The sequence below is a fragment of the Microcebus murinus genome, chromosome 2 (genome assembly GCF_040939455.1).
Source record: "Microcebus murinus isolate Inina chromosome 2, M.murinus_Inina_mat1.0, whole genome shotgun sequence".
Lineage (NCBI taxonomy): Eukaryota > Metazoa > Chordata > Mammalia > Primates > Cheirogaleidae > Microcebus > Microcebus murinus.
Genome location: NC_134105.1, coordinates 113,153,245 through 113,174,113, shown reverse-complemented (window position 1 = coordinate 113,174,113; position 20,869 = coordinate 113,153,245). Strand labels below are relative to the sequence as shown.

At 36.9% G+C, this 20,869-nt stretch overlaps 1 protein-coding gene and 1 pseudogene across 1 annotated transcript in view; both read left to right on the top strand.

Annotated features, from left to right (window-relative positions):
- The window catches only part of TMCO1 (transmembrane and coiled-coil domains 1), a 35,039-nt gene extending 17,018 nt beyond the window's left edge, over window positions 1-18,021 (top strand). The window contains exons 6-7 of the mRNA XM_012745298.3: window positions 1,835-1,979; window positions 17,055-18,021. Coding sequence (XP_012600752.2) covers window positions 1,835-1,979; window positions 17,055-17,153 — 244 coding nt within the window. The 3' untranslated portion in view covers window positions 17,154-18,021. The remainder of the gene's footprint in view (window positions 1-1,834; window positions 1,980-17,054) is intronic.
- On the top strand, window positions 13,659-17,048 carry LOC109730408 (rab-like protein 3 pseudogene; annotated as a pseudogene).
- Window positions 18,022-20,869: the final 2,848 nt, after the last annotated feature.

Sequence of the window (20,869 nt, the reverse complement as noted above, 5' to 3'; positions counted from 1 at the left end):
GGATAATCAGAGTGGCACACCTAGAACAGCATACTGTATGCAGCATACAGTCAAAAAATAATGGGGTAATTGTATTTAGTACTTCTTGTGAGTGAATGGGAATATGTCCTCTTGGAAAAATTATTACTTTTGTTTTGCTTTTGTGAGGTTAGAAGAAAAGAATGAGAATAATTACTTCAAACAGACCTTTAAATATTTTTGTCAAATATAAGTAAAGTCATCTCATGATTGAGCCCTTATTCTAATATATACTAGGAAGGCAGCGGGAAGTATAGTAGTAAGTAGATAATCATACATATAGAAGATGTCAAATTTATTCTGTATTCTTTGGAGTATAGTTGTACAAGCCTTTTAGAACTGCACAATAGGCTGGGCATGGTGGCTCACGCCTGTAATCCTAGCACTCTGGGAGGCCCAGGCAGGCGGATTGCTCGAGGTCAGGAGTTCAAAATCAGCCTGAGCAAGAGCGAGACCCCGTCTCTACTATAAAGAGAAATAAATTAATTGGCCAACTAATATATTTGGAAAAAATTAGCTGGGCATGGTGGCACATGCCTGTAGTCCCAGCTACTCGGGAGTCTGAGGCAGGAGGATCGCGTGAGCCCAGGAGGTTGAGGTTGCTGTGAGCTAGGCTGACGCCACAGCACTCACTCTAGCCTGGGAAACAAAGCAAGACTCTGTCTCAAAAAAAAAAAAAAAAGAACTGCACAATAGTTGATCTGGATATTTAGGGGTTTTTTCTCCAAAGAAAAAATCTCTACCTCTCTCTTCCCCAGCAGAAACAGTCTAAATACCAAGTGTTTTTCTAAAAGAGGATTTTCTAGCCATTTTAACTGGAATTAAAGACTATTATGATTGTTTGGCTAATACTGTCATTTTTCTGTTAATGTTATTTATAGTTTAAATAAGTATTCCTATCCTTAATCACATTAATTTTTATAAGTTTCATTATTGTCTCATTGTACAGCTTATTCATAGAAAAATATAAAAGAAGCTCATATCCCTAGCACCTTAACATAAATATAAATACTGATGTATTTGCTTCTAGCTATTTTCCTATGCTTTCCTCTTTTAGAGACATTTCTCTTTTCTATTTTAGAAAAAGTAAAAGGAATATTTTCCAAACCCTAAAAGCTAATAAGCAAAAGTAAGGTATCTCAGAATATTGTGTATCCAGTTTAGTAATTTGCTTTTGTCATTCCCCACTATATATTCTATAAACACCTATTCAGAAATGCTTATCTTGTTTAGTGTGTGTATCAGGGATCTTTGGGTCTTGGAAAAGATCTTATTGGTGTTATGATTTAGAATAGTGGCTCTCAAACTGTGGTCTGAGGATCTCTGGAAGTTTCTGAGACCCTTTCAGGAAGTCCTTGAAATCAAAATTATTTTTACAATAATTCTGAAATGTTATTTGCCTTTTTTACTCTCATTTTCTCATAAGTATTCAGTGGCGTTTTCCAGAGGCTTCATGATCCATGATATTGCAACAGCCTGAAGACAATTTTAATTTCTAATATAGATATCAATATCAGTAGCTATAACTTACATAAACAAAAACTTTCTAGGGGTCTCATAATTTGTTAGTATGCAAAGGGATTCTGATTCCAAAAGAATTGAGACCCACTAGTTTAGAAAAGATTGATGGGAATAATTTGAGCCCTTCCTTACATCACTACACTTCAAGTTCATGTCTCTATTTAGCATGTCACCCTTTCTTTGTTTTTCAGAGATCAAGAGACTTAAAGTTCTATTTCTGTCCCAGATTCTTCTTTGGAAGTAAGAAGCTTGTCAGTCTTCCAAAAATAACAATTCTTTCTTTGTTTCTTTTTAGATTTGATGGTAGAGTGGTGGCAAAGCTTCCTTTCACCCCTCTTTCTTACATCCAAGGACTGTCTCATCGAAACCTGCTCGGAGATGACACCACAGACTGTTCCTTCATCTTTCTATATATTCTCTGTACTATGTCAATTCGACAGGTGAGTGATCGTATTTGCTATTTAATATGTATAGTCTTCCTTGCTTTCATACCCCAAATTAGTTCTTACTTTTGTAATACTGGAAATATTTTACCTGTTGCTACTGAGTTCTTTCAGTTATTCCTTTTAGAATTCCAGTGTGTCATCCTAAAGCTGTTTTATATGCCTGTAGGTCTAGGTTACTGATCCTTAGGGATGAGAAGTAGTGATCAAAGCAAACATGGATTCCACATCCCATTCTTATGAGCTCTCAGATTCCTTCTTCATTACAAGTATCTAAAGCTACAAAAGTAAAGAGTGGGTTTGGTTTTCCCATTATCATTTCTTCATTATACTCCAGCACCTTTGGCAGTTCAGGGGCACAAGTAAGTGTAATAATCTGGTGATTTTAGGTTATTCATAGTTGAGATAAAGTCTGTGTTGTGGAATTTACATTTGGCCAACTTGATGATTAGACATTCATAGTGAAAAACAGAGTTAAGAGGGAATTAAAAGGGTTGTGAGGGCCTCCTAGAAAGTGAAGTGGCTTTTCAGATGGAACTTTAAAATTGAAAGGGCTAATTAAAGTCTCCTGCCCAAGAATTCTGTGCATTTTAGGACATCATTCAGTTTCTGAACATACTGCCATTCAGCAGGCATTGTAGTGGAGAGGTTTGCACATGCATCAGATATGAGCATAATTCTTTCAATATTTGTTACATAAGTGATTCTCTTAGAGTTGTCTTTATACCTCCCTTCTGAATACTGTGGCAGTAGATTTTTGGTTGACCAGCATATGAGAATCAGTAGGAATTGGAGTTATAGTTATGGCTCCAAGATCTTTGTGATTGTATTGCTTAATATTTTTTCACAACTCATCTTTTGTCACATCCCCACAAATACAGCATTTTGGCCATTCTGACTTTCTTTTTTTTTTAACCATTTCAATCTCTTGCATGTACTGACTTTCTTAACAGTTTCCATATTATGCTTACCCAGATGTACTTTTTGCTTATATTTTTCCTTCTCTCTGAATGTCTAGCTCTTTTTCCTATTTTAAATGCAATCAAGTTTTAAGGCTTCCTGGAATGATTTTCTGGTACTTATTGCATTGTAAAGGATAGATATAAGAGGAGCAGGACTAAATACAGAAGAAGAGTATCACAATAGTCTAGCAAAAATCTGTTGTTATCAACTATAAGAGTGATGAGAGGGATGAAAAGGAGAGGACAAGATTGAGAAATACATAAAAAAAAAAAAACCCAGTAGAACTTAGTGATTGACTTAATGTAAGAGAAAAAGGAGAAACTAAGATAACTCACAGGTTTCTGGTTTTGGTAACCAATGGGAGGTAATTTCACTAAGAAGTTGGGAATAGAAGAAAGAGAAGGAAGTTGGTTAGAAGACATCCTGAATTTGAGGTGTTTATGGAGTAGCTAAGTGGCTGTGTCTACCAAGAAGTTGTACTCTTGTGTAACTTTCTCTCTAATGGAGCTGTCTTAATCTGTTTTCTGTTGCTACAACAGAATACCACAGATTGGGTAATTTATAAAGAAAAGTTTTATTAGCTCATGTTTTTGGAGACTGGGAAGTCTAAGAGCATGGCACTGGCATCTGGTGAGGGCCTTCTTGCTGCATCATAACATAATAGAGGACGTCATATGGTGAGAGGACAAGAGCAAGAGAGCCAGAGAGAGCTCGCTTTTGTAACAAAGCCACTTCTGTGGTAATGGACCTACTCCCGTGATAGTGACATTAATCCCTTCATGAGGGCAGAGGGATTAAGTTTCTAGCATATGAACTTTGGGGTGATACATTCAAATAGCAGGAGCTTATCCAAACCCAAGGCAGTGACAACACAAGATATCTTTGTTGGTTTAGCAGAGATCCTTTGATCTCTATAGAATATTGTTCTTTAATTTGATTGTTTCAATCTGAAATTTAAAAATTGAAAAAGTTGTTTAGATGTGCCATTCATGTTGCTGCTGAGAAGTCATCTTCTGAAACTGTAGAGTTTTGAAAATGAAATAAATGTTAAGGATGATCATTTAGGAAGCTTAACTCCAGCTGGTCTTTATACTTCTTTTAGTTATTTCAGAAAGTATGATGAGTCATACGAGTATATCTAGCAGTTGATTTTATCAGGAGTGAAATGCTTATTACAATGGGATTGACAAACTTTTTCTGTAAAGCTTTAGATAATAAATATTTTAGGCTTTGTGGGCCATAGAGTCTATGTCACAGCTCTAACTCCACCATTACAGTATAAAAGCAGCCATAGACAGTATATAAATGAATTTGGCTGTGGTCCAATAAAACTTTGTACAGGCAGCAGTCTGGCCATGGTTTGCTAACCTCTGAGAACCAAAGTGTATAATATGTGTTATTAAGTTGAAATAGGAAAGTGTGCAGAACCTAGACTGGTACAGCCTAGTGAAACAAATGCCTGTTGACTACAAAAATGGGGATGGGGGAATGCAGCAAAAAACAAAAAAAATTAATGTGTTTGTTTTCACCCAAGGAAAATACTGTGTACCAGTACTTTTTATTTCTACTTATCCAGCTCTGTGCACTGATATTATTGAGAAAAGGATATTCCCTAAGATCAAGGTCGAGTTTTAACTTCTTGTTGCAGCACCCTGCTGCTGTAAAAGATCATGACTACGTTTACATATGTGAGTTAATAAAATCTCTATAAAATTAACCAGGATCTACTTCTTTTAGTAAGTGTGAGCTACAGTATAATTAAACCAACCAGCACTAGTCTCTTCAAGACATAATGTCCTTTTATTACGATGGAGGTATAATATGAGGTTGAAGTAAAGGTATTCATCTGTTTCAACCACTTTCTTTCCACTCTTAAGAATAGAACATTCAGCCGGGCGTGGTGGCTCACGCCTGTAATCCTAGCACTTTGGGAGGCCGAGGCGGGGCGGATTGCTCAAGGTCAGGAGTTCGAAACCAGCCTGAGCGAGACCCCGTCTCTACCAAAAATAGAAATAAATTAATTGACCAACTAAAAAATATATATATACAAAAAAATTAGCCGGGCATGGTGGCGCATGCCTGTAGTCCCAGCTACTCGGGAGGCTGAGGCAGTAGGATCGCTGAGCCCCAGAGATTGAGGTTGCTGTGAGCCAGGCTGACGCCATGGCACTCACTCTAGCCTGGGCAACAAAGTGAGACTCTGTCTCAAAAAAAAAATAAAAATAAAAAAAAAAATAAAGAAAGAAAAAAGAATAGAACATTCCATCACATTAGTAAGAATTCCTTGATAGCCTTGACTGTCTATTCATTTATTCATTCAATAATATTGGGTTGCATATATGTTTCAAGCATTGTGCTGGATGCTTGGTATATAGTTGTAAACAAAACTGACATGATGGTCCTTGTCCTTATGGAACTTCAGTTTTGTTTGAAAGGTTACTTTTCCACCTATAGCTTCACTTTTTGAAAATCATTATCAAATATGAGGGTGTTGACATACATTTATAATTATTTCTATTTACTAATCCCTTCAGTGTAGAAGAGATTAAGATTCAATTTAACCCTAAACTAAAGCAATTTTATGACATATTACTAATTCACATAAGTATTCATGAGTCTGGTTTTCATCTACTATGTATTTTTCCTAATTCCAGGATGTTATTTTATTTTATTTTTTTTGAGACGGAGTCTCACTTTGTTGCCCAGGCTAGAGTGAGTGCCGTGGTACTAGCCTAGCTCACAGCAACCTCAAACTCCTGGGCTCGAGCAATCCTGCTGCCTCAGCCTCCCAAGTAACTAGGACTACAGGCATGCACCACCATGCCCGGCTAATTTTTTCTAAATATATTAGTTGGCCAATTAATTTCTTTCTATTTTTATAATAGAGATGGAGTCTCACTCTTGCTCTGGCTAGTTTCGAACTCCTGACCTTGAGCAATCCGCCCACCTCGGCTTCCCAGAGTGCTAGGATTACAGGCGTGAGCCACCGCGCCCAGCCTCTAGGCTGTTATTGATTACATGACTCACAGTCGACTTAAGACCTTTCAAGGAAAAGCAGAAATAATTCTATACTGATTATATAATAGATTTTAAGATGCATTCCTACTTCAGAAACCTTAAAATGTTGGGGAGAGAGGAGGAATAGGTTATAAGGTTGAAGAAATACAATATCTGAAGATAAAATATGTAGGTTTGAGTTTTACTGCAGTTTACTGGCTGAGTGTTTTGGGGAGAGTCATACAGCCTTGTCTGAGTCTCAGTTTTCACAAAGGTGAAATGGGATTTGCTGTATATCCTCACCATGTTTTGATTATCAGATAATAATGATACAGAAATGTTAGTAATTGTTCTTAAAGTCAACACTTTTTAAAAAAATCAACTCCCTCCTTTTGTTTACTTCCTTAATGTTTAGTGATTAGCTGCCTTGACCTTCACAGCACAACTGTTTCCTTTGTGTGAATTTGTAGCAGCAGAAATGATAGGTTTGCCAGCTTCCTCCAGAGGTGTAATCTTAGTTCAAGATAATGATGGAATTCAAGAATAAAAAGAAATTTCTTTAACTCCTAAAATTAAGAAAGTTTTTTTTCACTTCTGAAATGTACCTTAAAAAAAGAAAAAAAAAAAGAAAAAAAAAAAAAAAAAAAAGAAAGTTTTTTTTTATTATGAGTCAATAGTGGATTGAGTAAATTGTGATCTCCTCTACATAAAATACTCTAAGCCTCAGCAAAATTCTAAGCAAAGTTACCAGATAAACAGCTAAAGGAAAACTGGTTTATTCTTATAAATTTATATGATTATAAAAGTTATCTGGGTGTAGTGGCTCACACCTGTAATCCTAGCACTTTGGAAGGCTGAGGCAGGAGGATTGCTTGAGGTCAGGAGTTTGAAACCAGCCTGAGCAAGAGTGAGATCCTGTCTCTACAAAACACAGAAAAATTAGCCGGGCAAGGTGGCTTGTGCCTGTAGTCCCAGCTACTCAAGAGGGTGAGGCAGGAGGATTGCTTGAGCCCAGGAGTTTGAAGTTATAAGTGAGCTGTGATGACACCACTGCACTCTAGTCTGGGCAACAGAGTGAGACCCTGTCTCCAAAAAAAAAAAAAGTTATGAACATAATTTTCTTTAAAAGCAACAAGGATTAGTAGTTCTGAGGAAAAGTGGAAGAACGAGTTTCTTGTTTCCCCTTTTGTGACCCACATTTTAATATATAACTGTATGTGTATATGACTATAATCTGAAAAAATATCAGTGAGAGGTTTGTCATTGTCTCCTTCACCAGGTATGTATGCTAAGGACAGTGATAAAAATAGTTTTACTTTTCTCACACTTTTGGCTTCATAGTGCAAAGAATTTTGTGAAATCTAAAAGAAACTCATAAAAGCAGAGAGTAGAATGGTAGTTGCAGGGCATTGAGGGTGGGGTAGGGGAAATTGGAAGATGTTGTCAAAGGGTACAAAGTTTCAGTTATGTGGGATGAATAAATTTTGGAGATCTAAATGTACAGTATGGTGACTATTGTTAATAATACTGTGGTGTATACTTGAAATTTGCTAAGATGGTAGATCTTAAAATGTTCTTACCACAAAAAAAAGGTAATTATGTGAGGTAATGGATATTATAATTAGCTTGATTGTGGCAGTCATTTCACAATGTGTACATATATTAAAACATCACATTGTATACCTTAAATACATGCAGTTTTAACTTGCCAATTATACCCCAGTAAAGCTGTCAAAAAATAAAAATTGAAAAAAATTTAAAAGAATTTTGAAATGCCATTTGTTTGTATAAAAACTGATTCTGTCAGTGTCACCATATCTTAAAGTCAGCAAAATGATAGAAAGACCAAATATCTGTCATCTCCTATACATCATCAATTCATGTCACATTATTTAAGGCATAGAACTTAATTTGTTAATACCATTTGTCTCGGACCATCTTGTACTGCTATGACAGAATACCTGAGACTGGGCAATTTAGGATGAACAGAAATTTATTGGCTCACAATTAGGGAGGCTGGGAAGTCCAAGATTGAGGGGCTGGCATCTTGCAAGGAGCTTTTGCTGCATCATCCCATGGCAGAAGATGGAAGGATAAGAGAAGTTGACAGAGAGAAAGAGGAGGGACAAATCCCCACTCTTATAATAAACCCACTCCTGCAATAACTAACCCACTTCAGTGATAATGGCAATAACCATTTGTTCGGCCTCATAGCATAATCATCTCTCATTGGACCTACCTCCCAACACTAACACATTCAAAGAACAGTACCTGTATCACTCATCTACAAACAGGGTATTTTCATTTGTAAGAGAATGCATGTGGTTCAGAAAATGATAGCTAACTGCTAATTAAGAAGAACAGATTCAGGTGTCTTGTTAGTTTGATCTCTATGAATTAAGTGCCTGGGTTCAAGGCACTGATGATTGATTACCTGTCATTGTTGAAGATCGATTCCAGTCTTTATACTATGCCAGGAATTCATCTCTGATACTGAAAATAGATGGGTGAAAAGTGATGATCCACCCCATGGAACTTACATTCTAGGTATGAAAACATACCCATAAGTAATAGTGAAGTGGTTGATATCCTTCGTGTTTGTAAATATGTATACAAATTTCTGTAAGAGGGGAAAAAACATGCAATGGAAGCATAATAACCACAGGGATTATTCTATGACACTAAGGTTTTGTACAAGAGAGCCATTTGAGTTGTGTCTTGAAGAATGAGTAGGGGCTTTCGAATCTTAACTGTGTTCTTGACACAGGAAACATGAAGCCGTGAAATTGTGTAGTGGATATAGGGACTACTGAGTCTAGAGTTTCTGATGGGATGTAACAGGAGGTGAAGAATGTCGCTAAGGAGGACTGCCTTAGATGTCTGTGCCTCACAGCACACCATTAAGTGATTTCTTTTTCTTTTTTGTGTTGCTTATAGCGTAAGTCTGTTGGTGACGAATTTTCTTAATCTTCATTTATCTGAAAATATTTTATCCACATTATTTTATTCTCCTCCCCTCCCTTCCTCTCCCTTCCCTCCCCTCCCCTCCCCTCCTCTCCCCTCCTCTCCCCTCCCCTCCCCTCCCCTCCCCTCCCCTCCCCTCTCCGACAGAGTTTCACTCTGTTGCCCAGTCTAGAGTGCTGTGGCGTCAGCCTAGCTCACAGCAACCTCAAACTCCCCAGCTCAAGCAATCCTTCTGCCTCAGCCTCCAGAGTAGCTGGGACTACAGGCATGCACCACTATGCCCGGCTAATTTTTTTTATATATTTTTAGTTGTCCAAATAATTTCTTTCTCTTTTTAGTAGAGACGGGGTCTCGCTCTTGCCCAGGATGGTTTCAGACTCCTGACCTTGAGCAATCCTCCGGCCTTGACCTCCCAGAGTGCTAGGATTACAGGTGTGAGATCCACATTCTTGAAGGATATTTTCACTGGATATAGAATCCTGGTTTGACTTTTTTGTTTGTTTGTTTTAATCCTTCAAGCATTTTAAATGCCTTTCTACTGTCTTCTGGCCTCCATTGTCTCTGATAAGTTCTTCATATCTTTGTGTCCCTGTGGGCAATGTGTCACTTTTTTCTAGCTACTTTCAGATTTTTTTTCTGTAAGATTGTTTCTCAGAAATTTGACTATGATATACTTAGGCTATTTTAAAAAACATATATCCCACTAAGGTTTATGGATTTCATTAAGTTGGGGGAAATTTCAACCAGTATTTCTTCAACTATTTTCTGCTTCATTTTTTTGCTCTTATTCTTCTGGAACTCCAATTGCTTATATCTTAGTCTTTTTTTTTGGCATTGCCCAACAGGACACTGAGCCTTCCTTCAATTTTTTAAAATCTTTTTCTCTGCGTTCTTTAGATAGGTTAATTCTATTCATATGTCTTCAAGTTCATAGACCCTTCTAATCTGTGTTAACCATATAGCCCATTTAATGGTTTTAAAATTTTAGATATATTTTTCAGTTTCAGAATTTTAACTTCTTTTGTATCCTTTTTATCTGCTGAGAGTTCCTGTTTGTTCATTTATTATGAGCATATTTTCTTTTATGCCCACGGGCACAGTTATTTAGCTGCTTTAAAAACTTTGTCTGCTAATTCCAACATTTGGAATTTGGACTCTGTTTCCTGTTCTCTTAAATATGGGTCATGTTTTCCTGATTCTTAATGTGTTTAGTAATATTGGATCATTTGCTGGACAGTGTGTATGAACGATAGGTTGTAGAGACTCTGGATTCTTTCATTCTTTGGAAGAGTGTTGATATTTTTGTTTAAGTAGGCAGTAACTTGGAACTTGTCCTAGTCCATTAGGGCTGCTATAACAAAATACCATAAGCTGGGTAGCTTATGAACAACAGAAATTTATTTCTCTCATTTCCAGAGGCTTGAGATATCCAAAATCAAGGCATGGATAGATTCAGTGTCTGGTGAGGGCCTGTTTCCTGCCCAATTCATTGGCAGAACCGTCTCACTACGTCTGCACATGATGGAAAGCACAAAGCAGCTCTTTGAGGCCTCTTTTATAAGGGTACTAATCCCATTTGTGAGGGCAGAGTCCTAGTGACATAATCACCTCCCAAAGGTTCCATCTTCTAGTACCACTACCTTGGTAGTTGGGATTCAACATATAAATTTTGAGGGGCAACACAAACATTCAGACCATAGTAGCGCTCATACTCCAAACTGTCTCCTTTGTGGGAAACAGCAGCTGAAAGATCAGTTATTTTAGTCTTAGCTGGGCTGCTCGGAGGCTGCCTTGCACATGGATAGTTTAAAACTCAAGCAGAGATTTAGGCAGAGTTTATATGCAAAAAATTTGGAGCTCCCTTTTTGTTGGCTCTTTATTTTCCAGGGTTCTTTCTCTAATTTCCAGTTGCTATGGTTTTCCTGAACTCTGTTTTTTGGTTTTGCAAACCAGCAAGACTGTAGTTTCATTCTGAGTTTTAGACTCTGGACACAGTGCCAGCTGGGTCCTGCTCTCCATTATTAGATTTTCAAAAGATAAAACATCTTGTCTTCACTAAACTAAAATTGAGAATATTCTCCCTGACTGATCCTCAAAGAAGGAACTAAAAAAGATCTAGGGACATTTTCATTGGAAACACTGGAAGAGAGAGACATAGGGAAGGAGCGGGGAGGAAAAGGAAGAGAAAGAGATTATTGCTTGCTCCTCTGACCCCAGCAGAAAAGTACTTCATTGCAAAGGAAGGGGCCTTACTCTAGCGCAGATTTTATGTGCTCATCCTTCTTTTGGGATTTTGATTTCCACTTTGCAAATTAGTTTTGAGGTTCTGCAATATGATTTGTAACAATATAGACACTTTCTAGAATGTTAGAGCCAGAGGGAACTATGATTCTACTTGAAGGTGCTTGGTGAGGAAGGAGGGACAAACAAACAAACAGGAGGACCTAGCAGGGAGCTTCAGATCTTTAATCCTATTTTATTTGTTTTCTGTATTGGGCTTTTACATCACATTTTATTTTTAAAAAGGTTTTGTGACTTAAAAGGTCTGAAAACTATTGATCTAGTCAACCCTCTTTTTTTTTAAGGGTAAGGAAATTGAGATTTGGTAAAGTAAAAAGATATTACCTATTGTTTGTCTAATTCAGCAGTATTAGAACCCCTTTTTTTTTTTTTTTACAGAGTCTCACTTTTTTTCCCAGGCTAGAGTGACTGCCATGGCGTCAGCCTAGCTCACAGCAACCTCAAACTCCTGGGCTCAAGCAATCCTTCTGCCTCAGCCTCCCAAGTAGCTGGGACTACAGGCATGCGCCACCATGCCCGGCTAATTTTTTCTATTATATATATATTAGTTGGCCAATTAATTTCTTTCTATTTTATAGTAGAGATGGGGTCTTGCTCTTGCTCAGGCTGGTTTCAAACTCCTGACCTCGAGCAATCCGCCTGCCTTGGCCTCCCAGAGTGCTAGGATTACAGGCGTGAGCCACTGCACCCGGCCGGAACCCAAATTTTTGACTGCTAATCCAATAATATTTCAGCTATACCAAGCATGTACTGTCAGTTTTTTCAGGAAATGTTTAATCTCTATATCATTTTCCCAATAGTATATTCAGATATGATGTGAGGGTCCTGGGAATGTTGGAAGGGATCATTTGAAGTGATTGGATTCTACACATTGCTTTGTTGGCATAGTAAGGATTGGGTTATGGGAACTAATGAGAAATTGTGATTAATTGTAAGCAAAGGCTGGTTAAAGATGCCGGAGAAACAGAGAGTGAACTGAGGATTGCCATAGCTGATTGATTTTAGCTAAATGACTAAGGAATAAAATTTAGCAGAATGTGTTTTTTGCCATTGAGCTGAGTCTTCCCAAAATATCCAGTTAGCAACCAACAGCTTTCTTGATCACTGGTTCTTACCCTTTGCAAAGAAGAAGGAACACAAATACTGTAGTGATATTTCTCTGGATTTCCTGCCAATAGAAAACATGATTATGGGAAAATGTTTTTCTTTTTTTTTCCTTCTGACATACACTTTTCCACTGTTACCCTATTTATTACGCAGGACTGGACAGAAATTCCAAATTATTGTTTTATAGTTTCCCAAAACCTGATCACATCACATCTTACTATATTTTGCATTTGTATTCTCTTCCATAACATCTTTATTATATATTAAAACTCACATTTTTTAGCAAAATGCATTATTTCTCAACTAAATCTTGCTAATTAATAAGACCTGAAAAATTGACCTCAAAGAGGAGGATTGAGAGACGATAGGAAAGCAATCAGGTCAAGTTTAACAGTTGAGATTGCTGAAAGATGTAAAGGAGATAATATATGCAAAAGTGCCTGCTATACAATGTGGTGTTCATGAGTATTTATTGAATTACAACCAGAAAGTTGTTATCTTCTTTTCCTTATCTGTATAGAAGGATAATAATAATGCCTGCTTCATTGAGTCAATGTGAGGATTTAAATGAGAAATACATGTAAAGTGCTTAGAGCAATGTCTAGCATAGTGTAAGTACTCAGTAACTGTTAACCATTATTATTATTGTCATTCTTTCAGCTTCATGCTACGACCTTCACTTTGAGATAGCACCCACAGATACATTCAGAACAGTTTTAGATTCACAGCACGATTGAATGGAAGCTACAGAGATTACTTGTATGTGCCCTACTCCCACATACACACAGCCCACCCCACTATCAACATTCCCTACCTGTTGATGAACCTACATTAACACATCATTATTATGCAAAATCCATAGTTTATGTTAGGGTTCCTTCTTGGTGTTGTACATTCTCTGGAGTTTCTGCATAGTTACGACATAGCATTTATATTTTATATGTGGTTATATAAATGGACAGACAGAGCATTTATTCATCTAACAATATAACATACATATTTTTCTATGGTGTATTCATACATTGTCTTCATAACTATGGTTTTTTTTTATAGGCCTGCTACATGATTTTTTTTACTCCTAAGATAAAAAAATGCATTACAGAGAGTTAGTTTAATAAAGGAAAACTGATTAGACATAGTGGTGGCAGTCTGTAGTCCCAGCCACGCAGAAAGCTAAGGTAGCAGGCTCTCTTGAGCCCAGGAGTTTGAGACTAGAACATAATAGAGATCTTGTCTTAAACAAACAAACAAAAAAACCCAGCCATGGGTAATAAACATTAAAAACCAAAAAGGGAGATTGTTCTTTGCATTATGTCAGTGTGTCAGTTCATTTGCTGACATAACTTTTCTGTGCTTCAACTTTCTTATCTCAAATGCAGGGACAGGAAAAGGCATAAACCCTGGGAAGGCAGTGGCAAGATAGCATCCCTGGATTGGGTGAAGGTGTTGGTGTTAGGAGATTCAGGTGTTGGGAAATTGTCACCAGTCCATCCTCTATGCCAAAATCAGGTGCTGGAGAATTCATCATGGACTGTGGGCTGATCGGTGGATGTCACAGTGTTATTTTAGCACACGACTTAATAATAAGAAGTCATCTCAAAACTTGTATCGTTGGTCATTCATTGGAAGGTCTCAACAGGGGTTTGGTGCCAACTGGAGTCTTGGTGACAAATGGGATTGCACAAATCCACAATACTTAGTTGCAGGTTCTTCCAATCCTGTCAAGCTCCAGTAGGTTTTTTGATAAGGTCACAAGAGAAGAGATATTTTTTTAAGACAAGGTAATCAGATTCCAGGCTTTCCTGATAAAAAAAGATTTGGGGGAGGAACATTAAAGAACTTGCATTATGACTTAATTATACCCATCCTTTGGAAGAGTGAGCAGTTTTTCACAGCTTTCCTCTTGCTATGTCGATTATTAATGTCTTTTAACAAAATCATCTTGAAGTGCTACATTTCAGCCTCACCCTTTAATGGAACATGGAGGAAGTGACAACATAGGAGTCCAAACTTTGCCCCCATTCTCTCTGTTCCTCACTTTTCTGTCCCTATTTATAGATAATGTAAAAGCCCTGTGGAAATATGAGATGTCAAAATGATGCAGTAAATGAGCACGGATGGAGAACAAAATAAAAGGACAACTAAGGACTGTTATCTGATCCTTAGAACTATTTGCAAACTTTAAAGTTTTCTTTAAAGATTTCTATGTAGAATGTTACCACTACCGTGGAGATATTAGTGACCTCTAGTCTTTTTACCCAGGGCTTTTGCATCTTGAGACCATCACTTAGTTCCTACATTTGTTTTAGAGGAAAAGATTTCACTCACAAGGAAGCAGGGGAACTTTTATCTAAGAAAAATGGTCAGAAGACCTAGGTTTCATTTGTGAGACTATAGGAATTTAAACAGATTGGTTTAGAATTTCACTAAGGGATAAGATCGAATGCAGTAAATGCAGAGTGAGTGTATTAAAATATAAACATTTGGGTAATATAAGATTGATACATTTAATTTAGTGTTCCCAAAGGGGGTCTGTGGTAAGAACCACAAGGAAAACAAACTATAGAGCTGTCTGGATTTTCATGTACTTCGGTTATGGCTATTAAAGTGTCTCACATTTAACATTTTTTATTGTTGCTGTTGGAGCTAGTCCTGTCTAGAGCAGTGGCTTACACTTAGTAGTCATTTTTATGTTTTGAGTTGGTAAATGAAACTGTCAGCAGTCTACTGGTTCAGTGTCTGATTTCTTTAAACTATTTTTTATTTATTTTCCTTTCAGTTGTCTTTAAATCACAGTAAACCGTGATGTAAAGGGCATCCAAGATTTTTACATTGGTTTTTATATGTAAAATGATAAGGACTCATTTAATTGATCCCTATTTCTGCAGAATAACTGAACAAGGATCCCTTGTGTATTTTGTCCAGACTGTATTACTGTATTTGTTAACTGGACAAATGTGTTTATCAACAGCTAATTCTGTAATGTCTTACTGTTTCAAACTTTATCTTTAATTTCCCATAATGCCTAGCTCAGTACCAAATACATTGTAGATGCTCGAGAAATACTTACTGATTAAATAAAAGAAATTGGAGACTGTTAGCACATGTGGTCTTTTTATTGCTTTGTGCAATGTTTTTTTAGAGGTGGGCATGAAGGAGCTATTAATATTTTTATTATAAAAGTAATACAAACTCTAGCTTTATTAAGAAGTATGCTGATTTATGAATGATTGATTTTTCTTCTTAACCTGTTTTCAGATTTCTTCTTAAAGTATAAGTTATAGTATTGTAGAATATATGTATTAAAATACTTTCAGTAAATATAATTTAGATGAGTTCTTAAAGTTGTATTCCTCATATTTAAACATTCCATTATATTCGGACAGTGTTACCTCAGAAATACACATAGTCCCATCTGTAATAGTCATCATTCCTTATGATGAAGGATTGAGGGAATGTGTATTTCCAGAGAAGCCTGGGTGTATGGGTATTCTCATAGTGCATTATGTCCAACAGGTACTCAGTAACTATTGAATGAATGGTTCAGTGCATGCAAACCTGCCTACCATAGGGTGACATTTGTTCTGATGAAACAACTGGCCTTTACTTAACCTTTACACATTCAAACATCCTCTTCCTTCCCTCTTTATTGTTCCCTGCATCATACTGGCCACTTATGAGTGCTCTTTAGTACGCCTACACTTGTCCACTTTCACCAGTTGAGTCATTACCTTCAGAGAGTCAGTTGTGTTTATCCCAAACTTGTTTATGCTGGTTTTACTTGTTATTACACTTACATAATTTAATTAAATGTTATTTTAACCAATGAAATCTGAGTATAAAAATAGTTGTTGGGGGGATGAAGAGAGGTTGGTTAATGGGTACAAAACTACAGTGAGAGGGAATAAGGTCTGGTGTTCAATATCATAATAGGGTGACTATAGTTAATAAGATTTATTGTATATTTCAAAATAGCTAGAAGAGAAGATTTAGAATATTCTCAAGACCAAAAACATGATAAATGTTTGAGGTGATAGATATCCCAGTTAGTTACCCTGATTTGATCATTATATATCGTATGCATGTATCAAAATATCCCATGTATCCAGTAAATACATATAACTATAAATATGTACAATTATGTATCAATTAAAAAGATTGTTTTTATGAGAACTGAGTAAGTTTTGAAAAACTGAAGAAAGATGAGTTTTTAAAAAAAATACTGTTGCATTAGACATGAGTGAGATAACTGAAAAAGGTTGGAGGGGTCCTGAAAATTTAGGAGGATTCTGAACTCAGATTGCTTTGCAAGTCTCTGAGTTCTTTCACCACTTTAATGAAATTGAAACTGAGAAGTGTAGACAGTGCAGTAATGACCAAATCCAGCCAGAAGATCCATACTCAAACAAAAGGCCCTGCCACAAGAAATAGCTAATAAATGTACTTTATATGCTTCATGTTAGAAATAAAAGATTATCTCTTTTTATGATTCTCCACTTAAAAAAATCATCTTCTTTCATTAGTAGACTAAGGTCCCCATGAGGTAAAGAGGACTTTTGCTGTTCTGTGATCTTTCTTAACTTGTAAGCCTTTTAAAAAATATCATAATGATAATCATACTGTTACAGGTCATAATGGTACATTTAACTTGTATGAGTTCTATTTGCCTAAGACCTACATAAAACATGTCCTCAGTGTATCTCATGTTAAAACCCAATTCTTACTATGTTTCCTTTACAGAACATTCAGAAGATTCTTGGCCTTGCCCCTTCACGAGCTGCCACCAAGCAGGCAGGTGGATTTCTTGGTCCTCCACCTCCTTCTGGGAAGTTCTCTTGAACTCAAGCAAGAACTCTATAATTCCTGTTCTTTTCAGATACTCACATCAGACTGGCAACTATTTTGCAGCAAGAGCCATAGGCAGCCTTAGCACTTGGGCCACTTTCTAGTTTTGAGTTATTTCCAGGCCTTTTGAATATGATTAGAATGAAAATAGCACCCAACAAATATAATATGCTTTTAGTCATAGATGATTTTTTTTTAAATAAATGGGTTGATTAGTTAAGTTCAGGTGATGTTTCTGTAATGAGAAACAAATAGCATCTTTCTTGTTTTACTTATATAAATGTTTTCTGTGGGACCGACTCTCAAGGCTGTTGTGTGTACCATGGAAGCTGGCTTTCTATGAACATTTAGATAGCTAGAAGAAAAATTTTGTTTGTATAACTCTTAATTGGAGCTATTGTATTGTTTTTTTCCAAGCCAAATAATGACTTGAGATCAGTAAAGCGGCCAAATTTTTAGCTATTTTATCTACAAAGAGAGATCTGTTTTGTTCTGTTTTGCCATATTTCTTGATATATGTTTTTAGTAATCTGAACATAAGGATAAGTATTGGCCAGGAAGGGCTAAAATAAAAGTTTTTTAATATACTATACTTTTTGCCATCTTGCTTCATATGCTCAAAATACAGAGTTGTCCTAGTATAGGAATTGGAAAATAAGAGTGGAAAGGAAGCAAGGTTCTAATTATATGTAGTTAATCTTGCAGAACTTCCTTTTATTATAGTAACAATGGACCTCAGTTTCTGCCATGTTCCTCCATAAGGGAGTGGGATCCTTATGCCACAATCCTCACCCATAATCTGTGGAATTAGGAATCTTATGTGGAGTAATAACTCTATCAATAAATAAATTCATCAATAGTCTCCTTAGATGTGAGTATTCTACCAGTGTAAAAACACATATAATTTGCCAAGTAATAACTTAAACCAACAGCAGACTTCTCATCAGCACCATAAAGTCCAGAAAACAGTGGGAAAATATCTTTAAAGTGGTAAGGAAAATAAGTATCAGCTTAGAAAAAAAATTTTTTAAGACCACCCTAGCTTTAGATCAACTTAGAATTTTATTGGGGGGGAATTTTTCAGACATACAAAACCAAGATAATTGAATTATTAAAGGGCGTATTTCAGAAAAAAAAAGACCCACCCAAAGGGGAGGTATAAGATACAAGAAACAATGGTCAACACAGAAATTGATAAAAATATATGGATAAACCTAAGTGTTTTATGGATTATCTAATTGAAGGATTATCTCACGACAACTCTATAAGGTAATTACTGTTCTTACTCTCATTAAACAGATGAGGAAAGTGGGGCAGAAAAGATAAAGTAACTTGCTCAACATCACAGAGCTATTGAGTGGCTGTGTTAGAATTTGAACCCAAGCAATGTAAAGCCAAACAGTCCAGGCTGTTAAGCCCTATGTTACAGCCTCTCTGTAGGTACGTGGTGATGCTCTTCTCATCACCTTCCCTTATCTCTGCAGCTGTAGTGCGTGAACTCTCTAAAGTTGGGCTTTGTCTTTTTGTTGTTGTTGCCCTTTTCCACAAAGTAGTCAACATGAGTGGAAGCACAGCAGAAACTCAATAAAAGCAGATGAAAAGGAAAAATCCATATTTTGAAGTTATTTTCATCAGGATGATGTCTGATGCTGGATGGTGATGACTATTAATGGTCTTTTCTCCATAACTACTCTAACCAAAGTAATAATTAAAAGAATAATTAAGAATCCTAGCATTCTGGGAGGCCAAGGCAGGAGGATAGCTTGAGGTCAGGAATTTGAGACCAGCCTGAGCAAGAGCAAGACCCTGTCTCTACTAAAAACAGAAAAGTTAGCCGGGTGTGGTGGTACACACCTGTTGTCACAGCTACTCAGGAGGCTAAGTCAGGAGGATCACTTGAGCCCAGGAGTTTTAGGTTGCTGTGAGCTGAGCTGACACCGCTACACTCTAGCCCTGGTGTCAGAACAAGACTCTGTCTCAAAAAAAAAAAAAAAAAAGAATGAAGAAAATGATGCTCATGATAACAATGATGACAAATATGAAGGAATATCTAAAATAAGGCATAAAAGTGAAAGAAACACCTGCAAAATTTCTGTCATCACTGTTGTACATGAGAATGTATAGCCCACTTTACCACTCCTACCCTGAGGCTTTGAAGCTGGTGCTTTCTAATCAGACATAAAGCCATCATATCACAAGGATTAAATTCAAGGAGTTATTAAGAGCTACTGCAGTCTTAGAATTACTTTTTTTTTTTTTTTTTTTTGAGACAGAGCCTCACCTTGTTGCCTGGGCTAGAGTGCCGTGGCATCAGCCTAGCTCACAACCACCTCAAACTCCTGGGCTCAAGTAATCCTTCTGCCTCAACCTCCCGAGTAGCTGGGACTACAGGCATGTGCCACTATGTCTGACTAAGTTTTTCTATATATTTTTTAGCTAAGTAATTTCTTTCTATTTTTAGTAGAGACGGGGTCTCGCTCTTGCTCAGTCTGGTCTTGAACTCCTGAGCTCAAACGATCCGCCCGCCTCAGCCTCCCAGAGTGCTAGGATTACAGGTGTGAGCCACTGCGCCCAGCCTTATAAATATTTTTTTAAATGCTTTATCCAGAAAAAATTTCAAGACTAGTTATTTGGATGATGCTCTAGATCTAGAGCATCAGTGAATCATTGGAGATGACGTTTCAAGCCGTAGAGGTCTCCCAATGTCTCTCAAACACGATTTGGCTATTTTCCCTGTGTAAGAGATAGATTATCCCCTTTCTAGGAAAAAAATAATCAGCCATTAATATTTACATTAAGCTATTCAGGTTGCATTCATAATATGCTAAAGTAGTAACCTTTTAAAAATGCAGATAAACCTGAGTTTGTTTGTTTGTTTGTTTATTTATTTTTGAGACAGAATCTCACTCTGTTGCCCGGGCTAGAGTACCGTGGCCTCAGCCTAGCTCACAGCAACCTCAGATTCCTGAGCTCAAGGGATCCTCCTGCCTCAGCCTCCCAAGTAGCTGGGACTACAGGCATGCTCCACCATGCCTGGCTAATTTCTTCTATATATATTAGTTGGCCAATTAATTTCTTTCTGTTTATAGTAGAGATGGGGTCTCGCTCTTGCTCAGGCTGGTTTTGAACTCCTGACCTCGAGCAATCTGCCCGCCTCGGCCTCCCAGAATGCTAGGATTACAGGCGTGAGCTACTGCGCCTGGCCTAAACCTGAGTTTATTAACAGATTGCATTGCAAAAGCTAAGCTAGTTTGGAATTTAGAAAGCAGATGTGTGTAGGCATTCATATACCCTTTACCAGACTGTGGTCCCTCTCCTCCCCCGTAACACATCGTCTTCAATGGGGTTAGTGACTTAAAATGACATCAGAGGAATGATAGAGCATCCAGATTCCCCATACATCCAAAGCAAAAGCATTTGCCACATACTACTGTACAGATTTTTTCAAAATTTTTGTCACTTATTTTATATATTTCAGTACTGCCCTTCAAGTAAAAGGACCATACATATACTTTTTCCTTTTTTGGATAAATTTTGCTTAAGTTACAGTCTTTTGTTTTAATTTATTCTTATTTGAGTTTTTAAAAAATCTTTCTAAAATGGTAAAAATTTTAAAATATACTAAAGTAAGAAAAGTATAAAGAATACTCAGGTACCGTACCATCATCCAGCTTCAACAGTTATCAACTCCTAGCCAATCTTGTGTCATC